The 18,208-nt window shown below is 42.4% G+C and overlaps 1 protein-coding gene across 1 annotated transcript in view; it reads right to left on the reverse strand.

The window, feature by feature from the left end:
- FER (fer (fps/fes related) tyrosine kinase) overlaps positions 1-18,208 on the reverse strand; it is a 203,354-nt gene that overhangs the window by 153,465 nt on the left and 31,681 nt on the right. Inside the window, exon 8 of the mRNA XM_015423161.1 lies at positions 17,611-17,800. Within this exon, the coding sequence (XP_015278647.1) occupies positions 17,611-17,800 (190 nt within the window). The remainder of the gene's footprint in view (positions 1-17,610; positions 17,801-18,208) is intronic.

Raw genomic sequence — 18,208 nt, forward strand, 5'->3', positions numbered from 1 at the left:
CCCCCCCAAAGAGTGACGGGAAAGCGAGCGGAGGAGGAATTCCTCCCAAACGCATAGACGAAACACAGAAGGAAAGAGGGGGAAGCAGAGAAATAAGCAATTAAAACTGTTTTAAGAGACTTACCAGAGCACAGAAAAGTGTTTGGCCAAATAACAGAGACTTTAGCAACTTTCTTGAAAAGTAAACAAATCCAAAAAGATGGCCGGGAAGAAACCGGAGAAAGAGAAGCAGTTGAAAATGAAAGTAGGGGCCAGTCCTCGAATGGAGGAGGTCACTGAGCTCTCAAAACTTTTGGCTGACTCCCTGCGCCCCCTGCTGGATGAGAACACTGGCATTAAACAACAACTGTCAGTAACTGGGCAGAGTGTGGTAGAGCAGCAGATTCAACTGACACAAGCCTTAAAAGCAACAGAGCAAATGGGAGAGAAGGTGAATGAAATGAACGTCACTACTAAAAAAGTTAAGAAAAAGGTGCAAAAGCTGGAAATGAAGTAAGTTACAGAAGAGTCAAAGCTTTTACAGCTACAAATGGATAAAGCAAATTTGGTCCTACGGTTCCAAGGGGTCCAGGAAAATGTAGGAAAGAATCTGAAGCAGCGGCTGAGTGAAGCAATAGCCCCAATGACAGATTTAACAGCAGAATACCTTTGCAGCAAGGGGGATGTGATCTACAGATCTTATTCATCGTATATCAAGAAAAATAATCTGCCTGGGGAAATAGTGGTCAGATTCTCGAAGAGACACGTGAGAGATGCTATTTTGAAAGCAAATTCAGGAACACCCTTGAAAATTGGAGGCAATAATATCAGGATTGTAAAAGATATCCCATCTGATATAAGACAGAAGAGAAAGAACTATAAAGAATTAACCCTTTTCTTAAAAACAAATGGCATCAGTTATAGGTGGTTAATCCCAGAAGGCATCACTTTCAAGATTAACGATAAAAAAGAAAAGATTTACTCTGTTTTTAAAGCACGTTAATTTCTGCGGACACAGCTTGGGGAACTAGAAGAGGGCAAAGAGAAGGAAAAAGAAAGCAAATCTGATGGCGAGTTGGGCTCGGGGTCTTTGGATGAGGACTCCCTCTCTGAAAAGGGGGCGGCTGCCCCCAAAAGCTCTTATAAACTGAGGATTAGAAAATATAAGAATAAATAAGGGCTGAAGGACTCTGATTTGTGCCTGAAGAAATGTGAAATAACTTGGGGATGCTCTGGGAATTTCTTTAAACAGTTAAAAGGGATAGTTAAGTGATAATTAATCTAGCATAACCGACTAAATTCAATGTACTATGAGTAGCTTTTTAAAAATAGCATGGTGTCAAGCTGATGTATGATCTCCTACTCTTGGGTTTTTAGTTAGTTGTGGGTCTTTTTCTTCATCCCCTAGATGTAGTTCCCTTCCTTATAGTTTCTGTTGTAGTTTTGTAGTGTGTAACAAAAAAACAATAAAAATCTCCCCCCAGGGGGATGGGGGGAGAAAGGTAGCTTGCTTAAAGTAGTTATAGGATGTAGTAAAAGTGGTGAGAATGACTGCGTTAAAAATTAAAGAAATTAAATGGTGGAAGGTTAACTGAATTCCTTTGTTATGCTATGCAGATAATGAAATTTGTAACAAAGAAATGTGTAATATTGTGTAATATGTGTTCAGTGTAAATGGATTAAGAAAGTGATTGATAATGTATATGATTCTATTGATATATAAACTGTTATCTGTGTATTTATAATCAATATAAAATTATAACATGCACACACACAGAGAGAAACTACCTCAGGACATCAGTTACTGTAGCACTAATGTTTGCACAAAAATTATCCCAAACTGGGAAATTACAGACTTTTCCAACATATTTTTTCCAGCATTTATGTGATTGAAAATAACCTTTAATTTTGTAAAGGTAAAGGTAAAGGCTCCCTTGCTCGAAAGCCAGTCGAATCCGACTCTAGGGTTGCGGTGCTCATCTCCGTTTCCAAGCCGATTCCGTGGTCATGTGGCCGGCATGACTAAACACCAAGGCGCATGGAACGCTGTTACCTTCCCACTGAAGTGGTACCTATTTATCTACTTGCAATTTCTTGCTTTCGAACTGCTAGGTTGGCAGGAGCTAGAACTAGAGACGGGAGCTCACTCCGTCATGTGCATTTTGTACTAATACACAAAAAAGTATTACTGTTAGAAGTGCAAATTGCAACAAAAGGAGCCCTTGCAGTGAAATATGCCTGCACTTAAATCAAAAGAGATACAAACCAATAATTGTTATTAATTGTTACTTGCGATATCAACACAGAAGTCAGTTAAAACATATCTGGTGGGCAAGTGATCAGTCCTATGCTAGAGTTTGGGGACAAGTTGCTCCAAGGGCCTCATTATTGATGCAAGGTGTCTCCATTATCCTAACATCTTCCTTCCCAAAAAGAAGCTCCTTGTATCGAATGCCCCATAAGGGCCTCACCAGAGAGTTCTTTTAGAAGCGATTGTTTTTCTTTTGACTCAACACAGGACTCAAACATGGACAGCTTACATCACCAGGATATCTGAAACCCAATTCTATCCTGTGCCACTACTTAACAATAGAGCATGAAATCATTAGCAGCAGGCTTGGTTTCACAAGAAAACAGGAAAAAAATTGCAGTTTCCCAAGATTTAACATAAATTATTGATGATGTAAATCACTTCCTAATGGCACACCAATAGAGAATTCATCTCTTACCTTAACTTTTGTGGGCGGTTTCTCCTGTGACTGGAGAGAAGATGCAAGGGGTTTAGGAGCTGATGAAGTTTTAGAAGGAACAGAAAGTGATTTAGAAGGAACTGACAAGGATTTAGAAGGAGCTGTAGACTCTTCATTTATACACGGAGTACACATTTTGCTCCCAGCAACTGCAGGAAGTATCAGACATTTGCTGCATTTTTGGTCCATGATGAATTCCAGTAATGAGCCAAAAATATACTTATAGTTCAGCCACCACAACTTAAAAAACTGGCCCTAATACTAGAGAATAGCTAACTGTGCATCAGAAATCTGGAATCCCAAAACAATTTTAAACCCAACATAGTACCTTCAGCATAACTTCACCAGGACTGTTTCACTTTCCAAGTCCAAACCCCTAAAAATACTGGAAGAGCAGCTGTTCAGATCACCTCTGAACCCTTATGATGGCTTACCAGACTACGTTTTGCTCCTTAAATATTTCAAGGGAGTTGCAGTCATATGCTCTACTTATTTACAGGGTTCTCCTCAGCTCTTTCTGCAATACTAGTTAGCAACTATTTAATTCCATTCTGAATTACAAGGACTTGATAACATTTAAGGAACCACTGAAATGTTCCCATTGTGCTAACCAAACAAGCTAGTATTCAGCCAGTTGTTTCAGCCGTCACTCTTTGGCTCCTAGTTACTGAGGAGACAGAATGTCCAAGAGCTGACAGTTTTCCTGTGTGTTACTTTGAATATGAGAATTCTGCAGCTGGAGAGGCTTAGAACACTGGCATGCCTTCCCCTGTGATGAAACACATAATGCACAGAACTCAGTATGCAGAATATGCATCCATAGTCAGCAGTGTCAAGGATTCCAAGCAGTGTTCCCTCTAAGCTCAGTTAGTGTGAGCTAGCTCACAGTTTTTTAGCCTCTGGCTCACACATTTTTGTCTTAGCTCAGGAAGGATGGCTCCAGAACAAACTAATCTATGCAGCAGCCAAATCTCCTGCTCACAACTTTAATGCCAATAGCTCACAAAGTAGAATTTTTGCTCACAGGGCTCCATAGCTTAGAGGGAACATCCAAGACTTTATTGTTGTTACTGAGCAATTTAAAAGTAACAAATGCTAAGACTTTGCTGAAAGATAGAGAGAAAGCAGGTCATGGAAGACCACACAGGTAATATAAGAGCAAAAAGCAAGTCTCAAAATAATGTCTCAAATCACATGTTGGCCTAATGCAGGCATAACAATGGTTAAGTATTATATGGTAGTATGTGGCTCAAGCAGTAAAGACGCTGAACTGCAGGCTGTGGAAGGTCGGTAGTTCAGCAGTTCGAGACCCGAGTGTGCCGCATGACGGCGTGAGCTCCCATCTCTAGTTCCAGCTCCTGCCAACCTAGCAGTTCGAAAGCAAGAAATTGCAAGTAGATAAATAGGTATCACTTCAGTGGGAAGGTAACAGCGTTCCGTGCGCCATGGTGTTTCATCATGCCGGCCACATGACCACGGAAATGTCTTCGGACAGCGCTGGCTCCTCGGCTTGGAAACGGAGATGAGCAACCCTAGAGTCGGATTCAACTGGCTTTCGAGCAAGGGAACCTTTACCTTTACCTACGGATTGATTTAACACATGCACACACAAATGAATGGCATTTTCTCATTAAGAAAAACAGTTATTTTTCTCATTTGTCTGAATTCTATGCGGTGCCAGGGGCTGGCATATCAGACTTTTCCCACCTACCCCTTCCCTCAGCAGCTGTGTGTGAGCCCCACAAATGTGACACTGGGGGACCTGTATGGATGAAATGTCACATAAGACCAGCGGCTGCACTGAGAGAAAAGCAACTGACATCACCTCTCAAAGGCACAGAAACATGACTTCCTTCCTCAGTGCAGCTGTTGTGCAGCTTCTTACCCATGCAGGTCAGCGTTGCCATTATATATATAAAACATAGAGGCAAATGCCATACATAAAACAATAAACAATCATTACCTATAAAACAGTTCAAAGTCGGTGCTCAACAGATCATATCAATTCCATAATAGAATGCCAATAACAATAACACACTCCGAGTAAACACAATTGTCTCTGCTCAATTGATGTTACACTATAACTGTCATCCCCATACCAGGGCCAGTGCGCCTCATGATGTTAATACGGTGGTGGTACAATGGCGGTGGCAGCCCCTACTCGAAAGCCTGGCGGAAGACCTCCGTCTTACAGGCCCTGCGGAACTGCATAAGGTCCTGCAGGGCCCTGATCGCCTCCGGAAGCTCGTTCCACCAGGTAGGGGCCGCCACCGAAAAAGCCCTGGCCCTGGTTGCAGCATATTTAACTACCTTGGGGGCTGGGATAACCAACAGATGTTGCCCCCCTGACTGTAGTGCCCTTGGGGGAACATATGGAGAAAGGTGGTCCCTCAGGTAAGTCAGACCCTGGCCATATAGGGCTCATACGTTACTGCTGAGGGAAAGGCAAGGCAGGAAAAGCCCACTTTCACCAGCTTCTTATGTTGACCACTGATTTTAAATTAAAGTTTCCCATTCTGAAATGCATACTCCTCCTTAAGAGTAATGCCAACTGCATTCTATAACACCAATCACCACTGTGAGGCCCAGGGGATCCACTGATGCATTTCCTGGTGCCCACTTCCTTCATAGAGATTTAAAAAACCAGAGGGTTTTAAATGGAACAGACAGGGAGTTTTGGGCTGCTACAAACCAGATGACTGGTCAGTAAAGCGCTGAGCACATCCCAGGCAGGAACATCACAGCCTTTTATTTATTATTTATTTACATTATTTATACTCCACCATTCTCATAGGGACTGAAGGTGGATTACACATAGTGAGTCAGTACAATCAACAAAATGGGACACTAAATAACCGATTAGGGCTGCCAAGTGGGGGCGGGGAACCCCCCACTTTGGAGCCCCGATTTCCGCCACCCCGGAATCGGGCCCTGGGGGGAACTCCGCCCCCCAAAGAGCAGCGTGGCTGCGTCACCGGAGGTGACACAACCATGTCGCCCACGTTGGGGGCGTGGCCCGGATCACCAGAGGGAAAACTCTATGGTTTTTCCCCTGATGATTGGGGCCATGCCCCCAACGTGGGCAACGTCGCACGTCACTTCCATTTTTCAGGGTTTAGTTTCAATTTGTTCACTTTTAGCCAGTTAATTACCATGGCCAGGCAGTGATTCAGGACTTATACTGCATCAAGATTTGTGTAAAGATCTATTATGGGCTTGGACCTTCATATTTGCAAGTCCACCTCTTCAGCTCTGCACCGCCATGACAGCACATCTGAGCAAGGTCTTCTGTAGGAGCCAATTTGCAAATGGGAAAAAATAAACAACTGCCTGTATATGTGCCTTCTCCGTTGTAGCCCCCACCTTATGGAATGGCCCACCTGAGAAGGTCAGGAAGACTCCCATTCTCCTGGCTTTCCAGAAACTATGCAAAACTGAATTATTCAGATCTTTTCCACAGAGTTCCACTGTTCTAAATGATTCACAAAGTTTCTTAGATAAATGATCAGGAACTGTGGTCTATACTACTGTGTTTAGTTTACTGAAATTAAGATCCTACTATGGAATTGAATGTGTCATATGTTAAGTCTTAAGCTTGGTTTCAGTTCTGTTTTTACATTTCTGATTGGTTCTATAGCCTAATTCGTATTGTACAGTTTACTGAATACCTCATCCTGTCGACTGTACTGACTCACTCTTGAGTCCAAGTGAGAAAAGCAGACTATAAATGATGTAAATAAAATAAAATATATAGACCTGAGTACCCTCGGCATATTGCTCACAATCATCCCCAAAACTACAAATTATTCATCCTAAAGGCTTTACATAGAGATTGAAAAGCATGGGGGATAGAACTTCCCTGTGGGACCCCACAAGATAAGTCCCACACCAATAACAACTGGTTTCCAATAGCAACCCTCTGAGTCCAACTGATGAGGAATGATTTGAACCAATTCAACACACATTCCCTGATACCTACTTCTGCCTCCAGGTGCCTCAAACCAAGATGGCATGATCTTCTGTATCAAAGCTGCAGATAAATCCAACACAAGCAACAGAGAAGCTTGGCCTTTGTCTACACTCAGATGGAGGTCATCAGCTAAAACTAGCAGAGCTGTCTTTGTCCCATAAATTGGCCTGAAGCCAGACTGAAAAAGATCTAGGGCAGATGTGTTATCCAAGAAGACTTGGAGTTGGTTCACTATGGAGTCTTCAATCATTTTTCTCAGAAAGGGTAGATTAGAAACCAGGTGATAACTGGCCACATCATTTTCTGCAAGGATGGTTTTTTAAGTAAAGGACAAATTGCCTCTTTCAGGGGCCCTGGGAAGGAGCTCTGAGTTAGTGACTTGTTTATAATAGATGCTAAGGATTTGTTGAAGTGGTCCTTGCATGATTTTAGCAGCCAGGATGGGCAAGTATCCAGGATACAAGTAGTCACCCTCACAGATCCTAGGATCTTGTTCACATCCATCATGGAAACTGGGTGATGGTAGTGGTGGTGATGACACATTAAATTTATAGACCGCCCTTCTTCAAAGGGCTCAGGGTGGTACAAAACAGGTTGAAATAAACAAAATAATTTAATTTCAGTTTCCAAAAAAACAAAAACAAAACTGGACTTAACAATGGCATAAAATTGCCCTTCTCTCCCTCCTTCTGGCGGATCAGGGACTGGTAATGGAGGAGGCCATGATGAGAGCCACAGTGCAAGCCATTGCTGTCCTCAACCACAGGCCTGGCGGAACATCTCTGTTTTACATACCTTACAGGGCATGGATGTCACCAGGTAGAGAGTTCCACCAGGCCAGAGCCAAAAAGGCCCTGGCTCTAATTGGGGACAGCCGGAAATATTTTGGGCCAGGAACCACCAGCAGGTTTTGATCTTCTGAGTGCAAGGCTCTTTGGGGGACATACTGGGAGAGGCGGTCCTGCAGGTATGCTGATCCCAGACCACTAAGGGCCTTAAAGGTCACAACCAGAACCTTGAAGTGGATCTGGTACTCAATTTGCAGCCAGTGCAGCTAGAGAAGCACAGGTTGAATGTGTGTTGACATTGGGGTATCTGCAAGTACCCTCGCCACTGCATTCTGGGCAATCTGTAGTTTCTGGGTCAGCTTCAAGGGCAGCCCTACGTAGAGCGAGTTGCAGTAATCCAACCTTTAGGTGACCATTGCATGGATCACTGTGGCAAAGTCAGGGCTAGAGAGGAAGGGAGCTAGTTGCTTGATCTGGTGCAGTTGGAAGAACATCAGCCTGGCAACATTCACTACCTGGGCCTCCACAGATACGGGAGCCCAGGCTCTTGACAGTTAGTGCTGATGTTAGTGGCATGCCATCCAGAGCTAGGAGTTGGCACCCCAACCTCAGATTCCCCCCCCCACCCAAAGGACCTCCATCTTTGATGGATTCGGGCTCAACCAGCTCTACCTCAACCATCCAGCCACAGCCTCCAATCCTGCAGCCCATCAATAGACACAGCTGGGTGTCATCAGCATACTGGTGACAACACAGCCCAAAACTCCACACCAGCTGGGCAAGCGGGTGTATACAGATGTTAAACAATGTAGGAGAGAGGACACCCCTTGGGGGCCCCACAAACCAAAGAATGTTGAGGTGACACCCTCTCCAAGCACCACTCTCTGTCCCTGATACTGGAGGAATGAAGTAAGCCACTTCAAGGCTACTCCACAGAGTCCTACATCAATAATTCGTAAGTAGCCCAGGGGCTGTATTAGGCCTTTTTCCTGGTGTACCTATGTTGTAACTGACATCCAGATCACAGAAAATCACAGCTAATTGTCTGTTCTTGGGACATTAGAGGCTCAGATTTAGGCATCAGCAAACGCTGACCTACCTTGATCAAATGGGATGAACGTGAACTAGTTAATGCAACAATAGTAGAGAAGTTACCTTTCACTGCCACTGCCAGTGCAGCTTCACAGGTCTTACAATGCGCTCTATAGCATGATATGTCAGATTCAGTACAAGTTCTCTGCCAGTGCTGTTCTAGACATCTCCCACCCGTTTTCAGGTCACCCAGCTCTGTGATAAACCGGGGGAGTGGGTTTCATCCCATGCGTCAGAGAAGTTGGCGAGGGGCAAACTTGTCAATAGCTTCAAGGAGCTTCAAATTCCTCATTTCCACTGCAGCCTCAACAGAAGAAAAGTCTGGAATCCTAAAAACCCCCAGACTGTTCTGGAATCCAGTAGTACTCGTGAGCTTCCAAGGATGGAATATTTTAACTAGGCCAGCTCTCATGTGAGGTGTCTGGGCCACATTCACCTAGGGGGGGATGTAACTATATGAACTTATGTTTGTATTTCTGTATAGTGGTGATGCTGTCTATGTGTGTCTATGCAATGTGTATTCAGGGACTGCTGTTTGGTTGTGTTGCTTTGTTCTGCATCTCATGCTTGCCTAGAGATAGGCTGGCCTGGGGCTGCCGTGCAAGTGACCCTACTCCCTTAATCTGGTTTGGAGATCTAAAGACAATAGCGTTTATGGCTTTGGAGCAGGAACCAGATCTGCAAATCAAGAGGTGTCCATGGGAACGGAAGATTCACACCTTGCCAAAAGGCACCTTTGATGTAGGAGTAGGATCTGCATATTGCCACCACCCCTTAGGAGAGCGTCATCCCCTTCGTCATCCCCTCGTCACCCCCTCTTCATCCAGTAGTGATAGTTTAGAGGACGGGTTTGATAGTTTATGGCTGGATAGCACATGCCCCAAAAAGAGTTTATTTAAGGAGAAACTCTCCTTTGTCTCTCTGGTTAACCCACCTTCCCCATAGCAGTGCACTAAGGTGCTACAAGTGACTCTACTACTTAAGTTCTCCGGGAGTCGCGACCCAGAGAGCTCACACGTGGTTTGGCTGGTCCTACCTGTGTGCCTTGGAGTTCACAAGCTGCTGCTTTCGGCTGCCCAGCGTTCCAAGGAGGGGAGTTCTTCCTCAGCTGGACCTCAGATGAGTATAGCCGTGCCCCATTGTGTCATCCCCATTTTGATGCTTTTGTTATTTTCTATGCTGTAATTGTTCTGATGTACTATTGTAACTAAGGAGCTTGTATAACTGTGTGTGTGATTCTGATTTTGTATGACTGCAGAAACCTTTAGTAAAGACAACATTTATTCTTAATCCTAGCGTGTTGTCTCACTTCCTGGGATATAGCGAGCGTCTCATTGGCCATCTGACCTCTGTATAGACTGGTATAGAACTTACGCACAGCCACAACCACCCAATTTCCTTGGTAGATAACTTGGATTGGGTCTCCAGGAATTTCCTGGAGAAGTTGGCATAACAGAGAGGAGGAGATTGGATTTATACCCTGCCTTTCACTATCCAAAGGAGTCTCAAGAGCGGCTTACAATCTTCTTCCCTCCCTCTCCCCACAACAGACACCCTGTGAGGTAGGTGTGGCTGAGAGAGTTCTTTTGAGGACTGCTCATAAGAGAACAGCTCTGAAAGAACTTGTAACTGACCCAAGGTCACACTAGCAACAGGGAAGTGGGGAATCAAACCCAATTCTCACAAATTAGAGCCCGCACTCCTAACCACTACACCAAACTGGCTCTCTAAAGTAGGTAGTGGTCAGAATCTCCAGCCTTGAAACCAAATGTTCCCTCAGAGGCTCAGTGCAAAAGATTAAGTCCAGGGAGGGACCTCTTGCATGTGTTGGGACAGTCACGATTTGGGAATCAAAGAAGGCATAACATCCTGGGCTGGTTTTGACAAGGTATTGTCAGAATAAACATTGAATTCTCCCCAGAATGATCGGTCTAGGAGTCTCCAACAGTACCTCTGCCAACTCACAGAGGGTGCCCCACTGGGGAACTAGGTGCCTGGTAGACAAGAAGAATGCTAATCTATCCTTATGAACTACGTTGGGATCAATTTGCAGAAGAGATCTGTATCCTAGTAACCTATGTCTCAAAGGCTCTATTATACATAGGTTTTACAGCCACCCTTAATAGTAGAGCAGAACGGGGTGGCCCATATTTCCAGTGGAAGCCCATTCTGGAATGTTCTGGAATGGACCAGTGCTCATTCCAGATATGGTGCTGTATCTACCTAATTCAAGAGACTCCCCAAAAGCTCATGGGAAGAACACAGGTTTCACATGGGAAGAAATCTCCATCTGATTTTGGTGAGAGTAAGAGTTATGAAAAGGTATTCAGTGATAGTGACTGATCAGATGGGAGCAAACCAGTTTCCGTCAGTCTTGCAGCTGTTTATCCAGACCCATTTCAATCCAGATAAAGGGACAGGTTTGGGGTGTCACCCTGACGGATGACGTAGACTGGGAGAGAAAATGGAAGTATGTGTACCTGTTGATTTTTCTGGACCTGTCAGCAGCTTTTCATAGTACTGACCATGGTATCCTTCTGGAGAGGCTGGTGGACATGGGCACACTGTGCTTTGGTGGATTCATTCTTACTCAGCTGACCAATTCCAGAAGGTGTTGCTGGGGAACTGCTGGGGGACTGTCCCAAAAGATCTTCACTGGCTGCCAATCTGTCTTTGGTCATAATTCAAAGTGCTAGTTCTTACTTATCAGGGTAAGCCTGAGGCCAGGGTAGCTGAAGGATTTCCTCCTCCCACACTGTCCAGTCTGCCAGTTAAGATCCTCTTCTCAAGCCCTGCTCTCTGTGCCCCCACCTGCAGAGGTAAGGCAGATGGCAACTAGAAGCAGGGTTTCCTCTCTTTTAGGAGCCAAGCCAAAACAGCTCTTTAGCCAGACTTATATCCGAGGCGTTTAATTTTAATCATTTTATTTATTTTGACAAATTATGCCACCTCTCCAAAGACTCACTTGATTTTATAATCCTCTCCGAGACTAAGGCCTGTTCTGTTAATATAATATTAGACCGTTCTGTTTGTGCTATAAGCTTTTATGCTCTGGCTCTTTCAATAGGCTCGACTTATTTTTACTGACATGTTTTTATGGATCTATTTTTTATGTATTAATTCTGCTGATTCTAATTACTTGTTTTATTGTCTTAACTGGTTTTGGTTTTGTTTGTTTGTTTTAGTTGTGAACTGCCTGGAGCAATCCTGGAGAATCAGCACACAAAAGAGGTGTTCGTTGCCAGAAAAATTACTGAAAAGCAAGTAGGTGCTATATTGTAATGGGTTTGTAACTCCCCTGTATCCACTGCTACTCCTGGCTGGCCAGGTGGCACCTGTAACCATGAGTGCCTGTCAGCTGCTTTGCTAGTTGCATCCCTTCCTAGACAGGAGAAACCTAGCCATAGTTACACATGTCCAGATTAGGGATGGGCACGAACCTAAAAAGGGCTGTTTAGACTGGCCCACGAACTGAATCCCGAACTGAATGGTCCCAAACAGCCCCCAAATGAATCAAATCAGTCAGGCAAGTTTGGTTTCCCTTTTCTCCAGGCTGCAGCTTGGGTGGCTGAGAGAAAGGGGGTGAGCACCACCCTGGAAGGGACTTCCCTTCTACCTTTCTCCCAGCCATGGGGGGAATCGCCTGGGAAAGGACCTTTTGAAACAATGGGGGTGGGGGGTTGAGGAAAGGCACCAGCAGCTATGCTGAAAATTTGGTGCCTCTAACTCAACAAACAGCCTCCCCAGAGCCCCAGATACCCACAGATTGATTCTCCATTATACCCCATGGGGACCCGTCTCCATAAGGTATAATGGAGCGAATAGCAGCTATTCCCTGCTTTCTGATAGCCCTGAAGCAGGAGCAGGGGCTCCAAAACCAGGGGATCCTCTGCCCCCAACTGATGATTGGCAACCCTAGAAAAAACTTCCTTTCCCCCTTTATCCTGGCCATAGGGAGGGGGGGACGGAGCAAGGGGAGGGAGCAAAACCGAAGGGTTAATTGGTTGGCCCCCAAACAGCTGAACCAAATCAGCCAAAAGTAAGGTAAACATTTAGGGAAGGCGCCTTCCCCAAACATCAGTTCCCAAGCTCTGAACCAGCCCAAGTTCATGCCGAATTTTGGGTCGTGAGCCGGTTCATGCCCATCCCTAGTCCAGATTGTACTGCTGCAGTATTATACGTGAGGCTGTCTGTGAACAGAAACCACAACTGTTCCAGAATGTAACTACCTGTTAGGAAGGGAAAGCTACTAGAAGCACCTTATCCCTTTTTTGTTTCATGTGCACTGGTTGCTAGGTAGCTCTTGGGCTTAATTCCAATGGTTGGTTGTAACACTTAAAACCCTAGATCATCTGGAATCATAATATCTAAATGAAGTCCCCTCTAGCCCACTCAATGATATTTTTTTTACTGCTTGCACAAGACAGTCTCCTTTAAGAGGACTTTGCTGGCTGAACTAATAAACTGTAGTGACAGTCATAATGATAAATGTGCCATTAAATGGTGCTGACACAGAAACTGGAGGAACTGCCTTTTTGACTGGTAGCTTATTTTAATTTGATATTATTGTTTTGGTTTTGTGTAACCCATCTTCAGATCAGTTCCTATGATGGAAAAGAAAGATATATATTCTAATACAAAAAATAAAATAAAGAAATATCATTTATATGAAAGTTTATTGTATATTAGGGTTTTTAAAAATAAAGTCTATGAGTGAAATTTGTGTCTGTATTGTCTGTCGCTACACAGTTCTCAATGTAAAAGATGCATCATAAGCCCTACTTAAATGACTTAAGTAAAAATTACTTTCAGAACTAAGAACTACTGTAAAGATGCTGGTCAGTCTATAGCCATCCCCAAAAGGGGGTACATTTCATCAGTAGGTAAGGACTAACGTTATCCATAAATATTCAAAGACCATGTGAATTTAATCACAATTCTTCTTTAAATCACCCCATTTTACCTAGCAGTGAGCTCCACCTACTGGCATATTAGTCCAAATTTTATGCATCTTATAAGTTCCATTTATTAGAATTGTAGTTTTACTTTCACAGTTATATTAACATGGTAATGTTTAAATTTAAATTAGCATGTCTAAAATATACAATGTAGGGTTTCAGTAGGCTTCTAATATAGAAAATAAATAACCTTCCCAGGATTCAGAAAGTGCTACAGGAATCGAGAATGCAGGAAAATGCCATATGCCTTTCTTGCACAGATAGTTTGATACGAATTACTGAAACCTGTATTGACACAGATTATGCAGTGCTGGTAAATATAAGGTGATGCAAATTAGAACAAAAAACCTAGTTTCAAATATATAATGAAACCAAGACTGAAAGATTTTGGTATTGGATGGCTTGACTCAGTGTGCAGTGATGGCAAAAAAGGAAACTCCGTGATTAGGAAAGGAATTGAAAATAGAAATGACGGTATTATAGTGCCCCTGCATAGATCTATGGTGCAACCTTGTTTGCAGTACTGTGAACAGTTTTGCTTGCTGTGTCTCAAAAAACGTACCACAGAGCTGGAAAAAATACAGAAGAAGCCAGCCAAGATGATTAAGGGGCTGGAGCACCTTTCCTATGAGAAAAGGCTGAAGAATCTGGGTTTATACAGTTATGTATAGGGTAGGAAAAGTGGACAGAGAGGTTTTTCCCCTCTCTCCCATAATACTAGTACTCAGGTGAATAGGTCCAGGATAGATGAAAGGAAACACTTCTTTACTCAGTGAGAAGATACACTGTGGTTCATTGCCAGTAGATGTAGTGATAGCCTCCTGTCTTCAGGGCAATAGACATCTGAATACCTCTGTTAGAAGGTGGGAAAGGGCTTGGCTTCTATGCTCTATTTACCCTCTATGGCAATTGTTTAGTCATTGTGTGGGACCAAACGCTGAGGAAGTTGGACTACTGGCCTGATACAGCATGGCTCTTCTTACGTTCTAAGAACTGGTGTTGTAGGAGAACTGGACATTGTAGGAGAACTGGACAAGGAAGAGAACAAATAATGAGTTGAATACAATCATTCCCTTCTGTATGGTATAAGCCAGCCTCTGAGAGAAGCACCTCAGTTGTTGTTGTTTTTGCTGTGGGTTCACAGCTGATATGGCCACTCTCCATTGTTTTCAAGGCAAGAAACATTCAGAGGTGGTTTGCTGTTGCTTGCCTTTGCACACTGACCCTGGTTTTCCTCAGTGATCTTCCAATGAAACGCTAACCAGGCTGACCCTGCTTAGCTTCCAAGATACAACAAGATCAGTCTAGCCTGAGCTATCCAGGTAAAACTCCTTCTGCAAAAGGAAGGCTTCTCACTTAGTGGAAGAGAGTTACTGCAACCAACCTCTTGGTGGGAAAAGTCCCGGAACTTACTTTTACCAAACTCAAAGTGAAAAAGATAAACAGAAACATCATCTCAGCCTAACTCCCTTATCTATGAACCATGAAAACAGAAGGAGCCCCAGCCAACTTGGTCAAAGAGATTATATATTACTGTCTCACTAAATGTTCTAGTGAGATTAAAAAAACATCTTATTTTCTTCCATATCCTTAGATACCTTTTCATTTAACTTCAGCAAAGACTTCTCAGTTACCTGGGCTATTTTTACTCCTTTTGAAATATACATTTGACAGTTTCCAATTTATTTGCAACAGTAAATAAATACTGTATTCAATCATGAGGTAAAATCAGACGAGTATTCTTAAAAAACAGTCACCATATCAAAATGGAGATTACTATTTCCAGTTTCCACTTCCATCACAACCATTTTAAAGATCTCACTTTGGAGTCACTTATACAAAAATGCTTACACAAATGTTTTAAAACAACTGCAATTAAAAATTTCTCTTTACTGCTATTCTTTAGAATCACTGATATTCAGTATGTGGATTAGCTGAAACATGCAAATGAGTAGGAGAGAAGTTTATCAACATGGAGATTCTTCTTGGAAAGGCTACAAGTTAAAAATGCAATTATCACTATATTCTAAATTTACATCTTGGAATTAAAACAATTTCTCTTCAGCTTGCAATTTAAAAATGTAATCCCATTTCTAAGGAGAAGAATGAAAGGTAAAAACAATTATTTTCATAAGAATCCTGAAATTTCATTTTCCCATGCAATCATGAGTGAGCACAACAGAGTTAAACAGCAATTTTCTTTCATGGGAAATTTTCTAGCAGATTTTCTGATTCAGATTTAAATATTTATATGTTGGGAACAGAAATACATGTACAGGCCTGGACTATGTACAAGCACTGGAGTTTGTCCATGCTTCATATCCCACATTTAGCCCATCTCACATGATTGATCTGCAACACAACAGCCTGACAGTTATAGATAAACAGATTATATTTACATATATGGAGTCAAAAATTTCCCACTGAAAATATTTTTTCACACAACACATTACCATTCTTCCTGGTATGAAAGAAGACTTGGGATTTCTCACTCACTGCAGATGTTAACTATTTTAGCAAAACCACTGAAGCCCTACCCCCATTACAGATATTAATTCAATGAATATAACTTGCTAATGGTCTCTGTATTTTTTCTGAGATTAGCCCAATAAAGGTTAACCTACTCTGGAACCATTTAAGGATGATTCTTGTTCTTTCTTCTTCCTCCTCCTATAAATAATGGAGAATCATCACCTTGATACTAGTAATTTTCCTGAACCAGTAAATTTTATAGCTTTAATCAACTTTATAAATCTTTTTTGGTTTTACTCCACAGTTTTACATAATAACAAAAAAGTCTGCTACAGATAAAATTAGCCAAATGCTAAGTCTCTTATTGGGCTTGTAGCCCACAATACAAAATATAGAAGCAATTTCTTCTCTAGTGGTCATATCCATGGTTAAACCAAAGGTAACCCTTCTGTTTTAGATTAATTTTGTATCCAAAGACCTTGTTAACTCTAGCATACTCTTTTTTGCATAGTCTACTCAACCACTCTACTACAAAGATAAATAAATGTCATGCTAACAACAGACCAAACCCCCGTGTAGACCAGCAATCCCTGGCCAGCAGCAAACAGACAGTGAATGATGGTGGCAGGCACTTTCTGTGCATTGTGATCTTGCATCTAGTAATCAAGGGTATGCCAGCTCCGAATAAATTTACATTTTTGAGCTATCAAAGCTAATGCTCACTAATGCGCTGACTGTTAAGATTTGGACTAATTGACGGAGAAGCCACTTATCAAGCCTCAAACCTGAGCACATTTTTGTGTTATCCAGGACATGCACCCTGACCTTATTTTCAGCCCCATTTCCAATATACTTTACATTGTTAGTTACTCTGGAGTCACTAGAGACAGGAATGTAATTAGGATCAGATGATGCATTTTCCCGTCAAACCTAATTAATCCTCCTGCCTGAACTCTTAACTTTAAATCAGAAATTCTTAAAAACTTACATTATCTAGCTGAGGTGGAACTGGGCAAAGAGGATGAGGGTTTAAGGGATTAATGTCCCACCAGTCCACATTTCACCAATGCATACATCCCCTTCACCCAATTCAAATTTGCCCCCTTCCCAGGTACTATAAACTTGTATGAGCTTATTAAAGCTCATTTCTTCTACTTCTCTGCCCCCACCTTTTTTTCTATTTTCTGTTTTCCCTCCTCCTAATGGGCACTCAACTACCCTCAACATTCCATGTTTGCTAAAAGGCAATGAACATAATCAGGCCTTATCAAGTCATGCTTGAGGGGATGTTGTTTTAACTCAAAAACTAGTATGGTTCATTGCTCCTGTGGAGTCCCCTACATTGTCTGTGGGTAGCCTCATTTTATTGTCTTGCAGACAAAAGACAGGACCATGCAGTCTGTGATTAGGGGGCATAACAGAACAAACTTCCATCCATGATTTTTGACAAATTTTCAAACAACTTATAAGAAGGGATAATATTCAGCAAAAGAGTAAAACACCATTGAGTGTGTCTCTAACTGTAACATAATCCTGAGTTAATCACAAATCCTTGCAAATGGTACAACATTATGCCATAGAATAATAAATATAGAATTTACCATAGAAGAGACTGATCTGGCATCCTCTTCATAATTTACAACAGGTGGGGGCTCTTTCCCATCATTTTCTTGAACTTTTTTTTCTAAAAGTTCTTTCTGAGCAGCAAACTTGACTTCGGTGCATCTTAATTGCTGAACTGTTTGCTTCAGTTCTTCCAGTGCCTGCTTCTGACTGAGGAGAAGCACAACACTGAAAAGAAGAGGACAAAATTAGCTCTGAAAAGAACTGGCCAGCATTTTTGTCAAGACTATGCAGAATAATACATCTTTAATGTATTTTTCTCACAAATACCTGCCACAGAATACCTCAAAAATCTTTATTCGTAACAACACAAACTTCAACAGTGTAGACCAATAATCATCACAAAAAATATTGGATGGTTTTGTATTTTTCTACCTAAGGGATACTTGTCAGAAATAGACTACAAGCAGGACATTTGTTACAAGGTTGGGTGTATATATTCCTTGGGACAGGGACAGAAATCTAAGAATACTCTGGGGCTTGAGTGAGTACGCAATAATAAAAGATGTAAAGGTAGGGGAAGGGGAGTGGGCAACAGAAGGAACACCATACAGCAGAGTTGAAGACAGGGGTTAG

Source organism: Gekko japonicus, unplaced genomic scaffold (genome assembly GCF_001447785.1).
Source record: "Gekko japonicus isolate JY-2015 unplaced genomic scaffold, Gekko_japonicus_V1.1 scaffold621, whole genome shotgun sequence".
Classification (NCBI taxonomy): Eukaryota; Metazoa; Chordata; class Lepidosauria; order Squamata; family Gekkonidae; genus Gekko; species Gekko japonicus.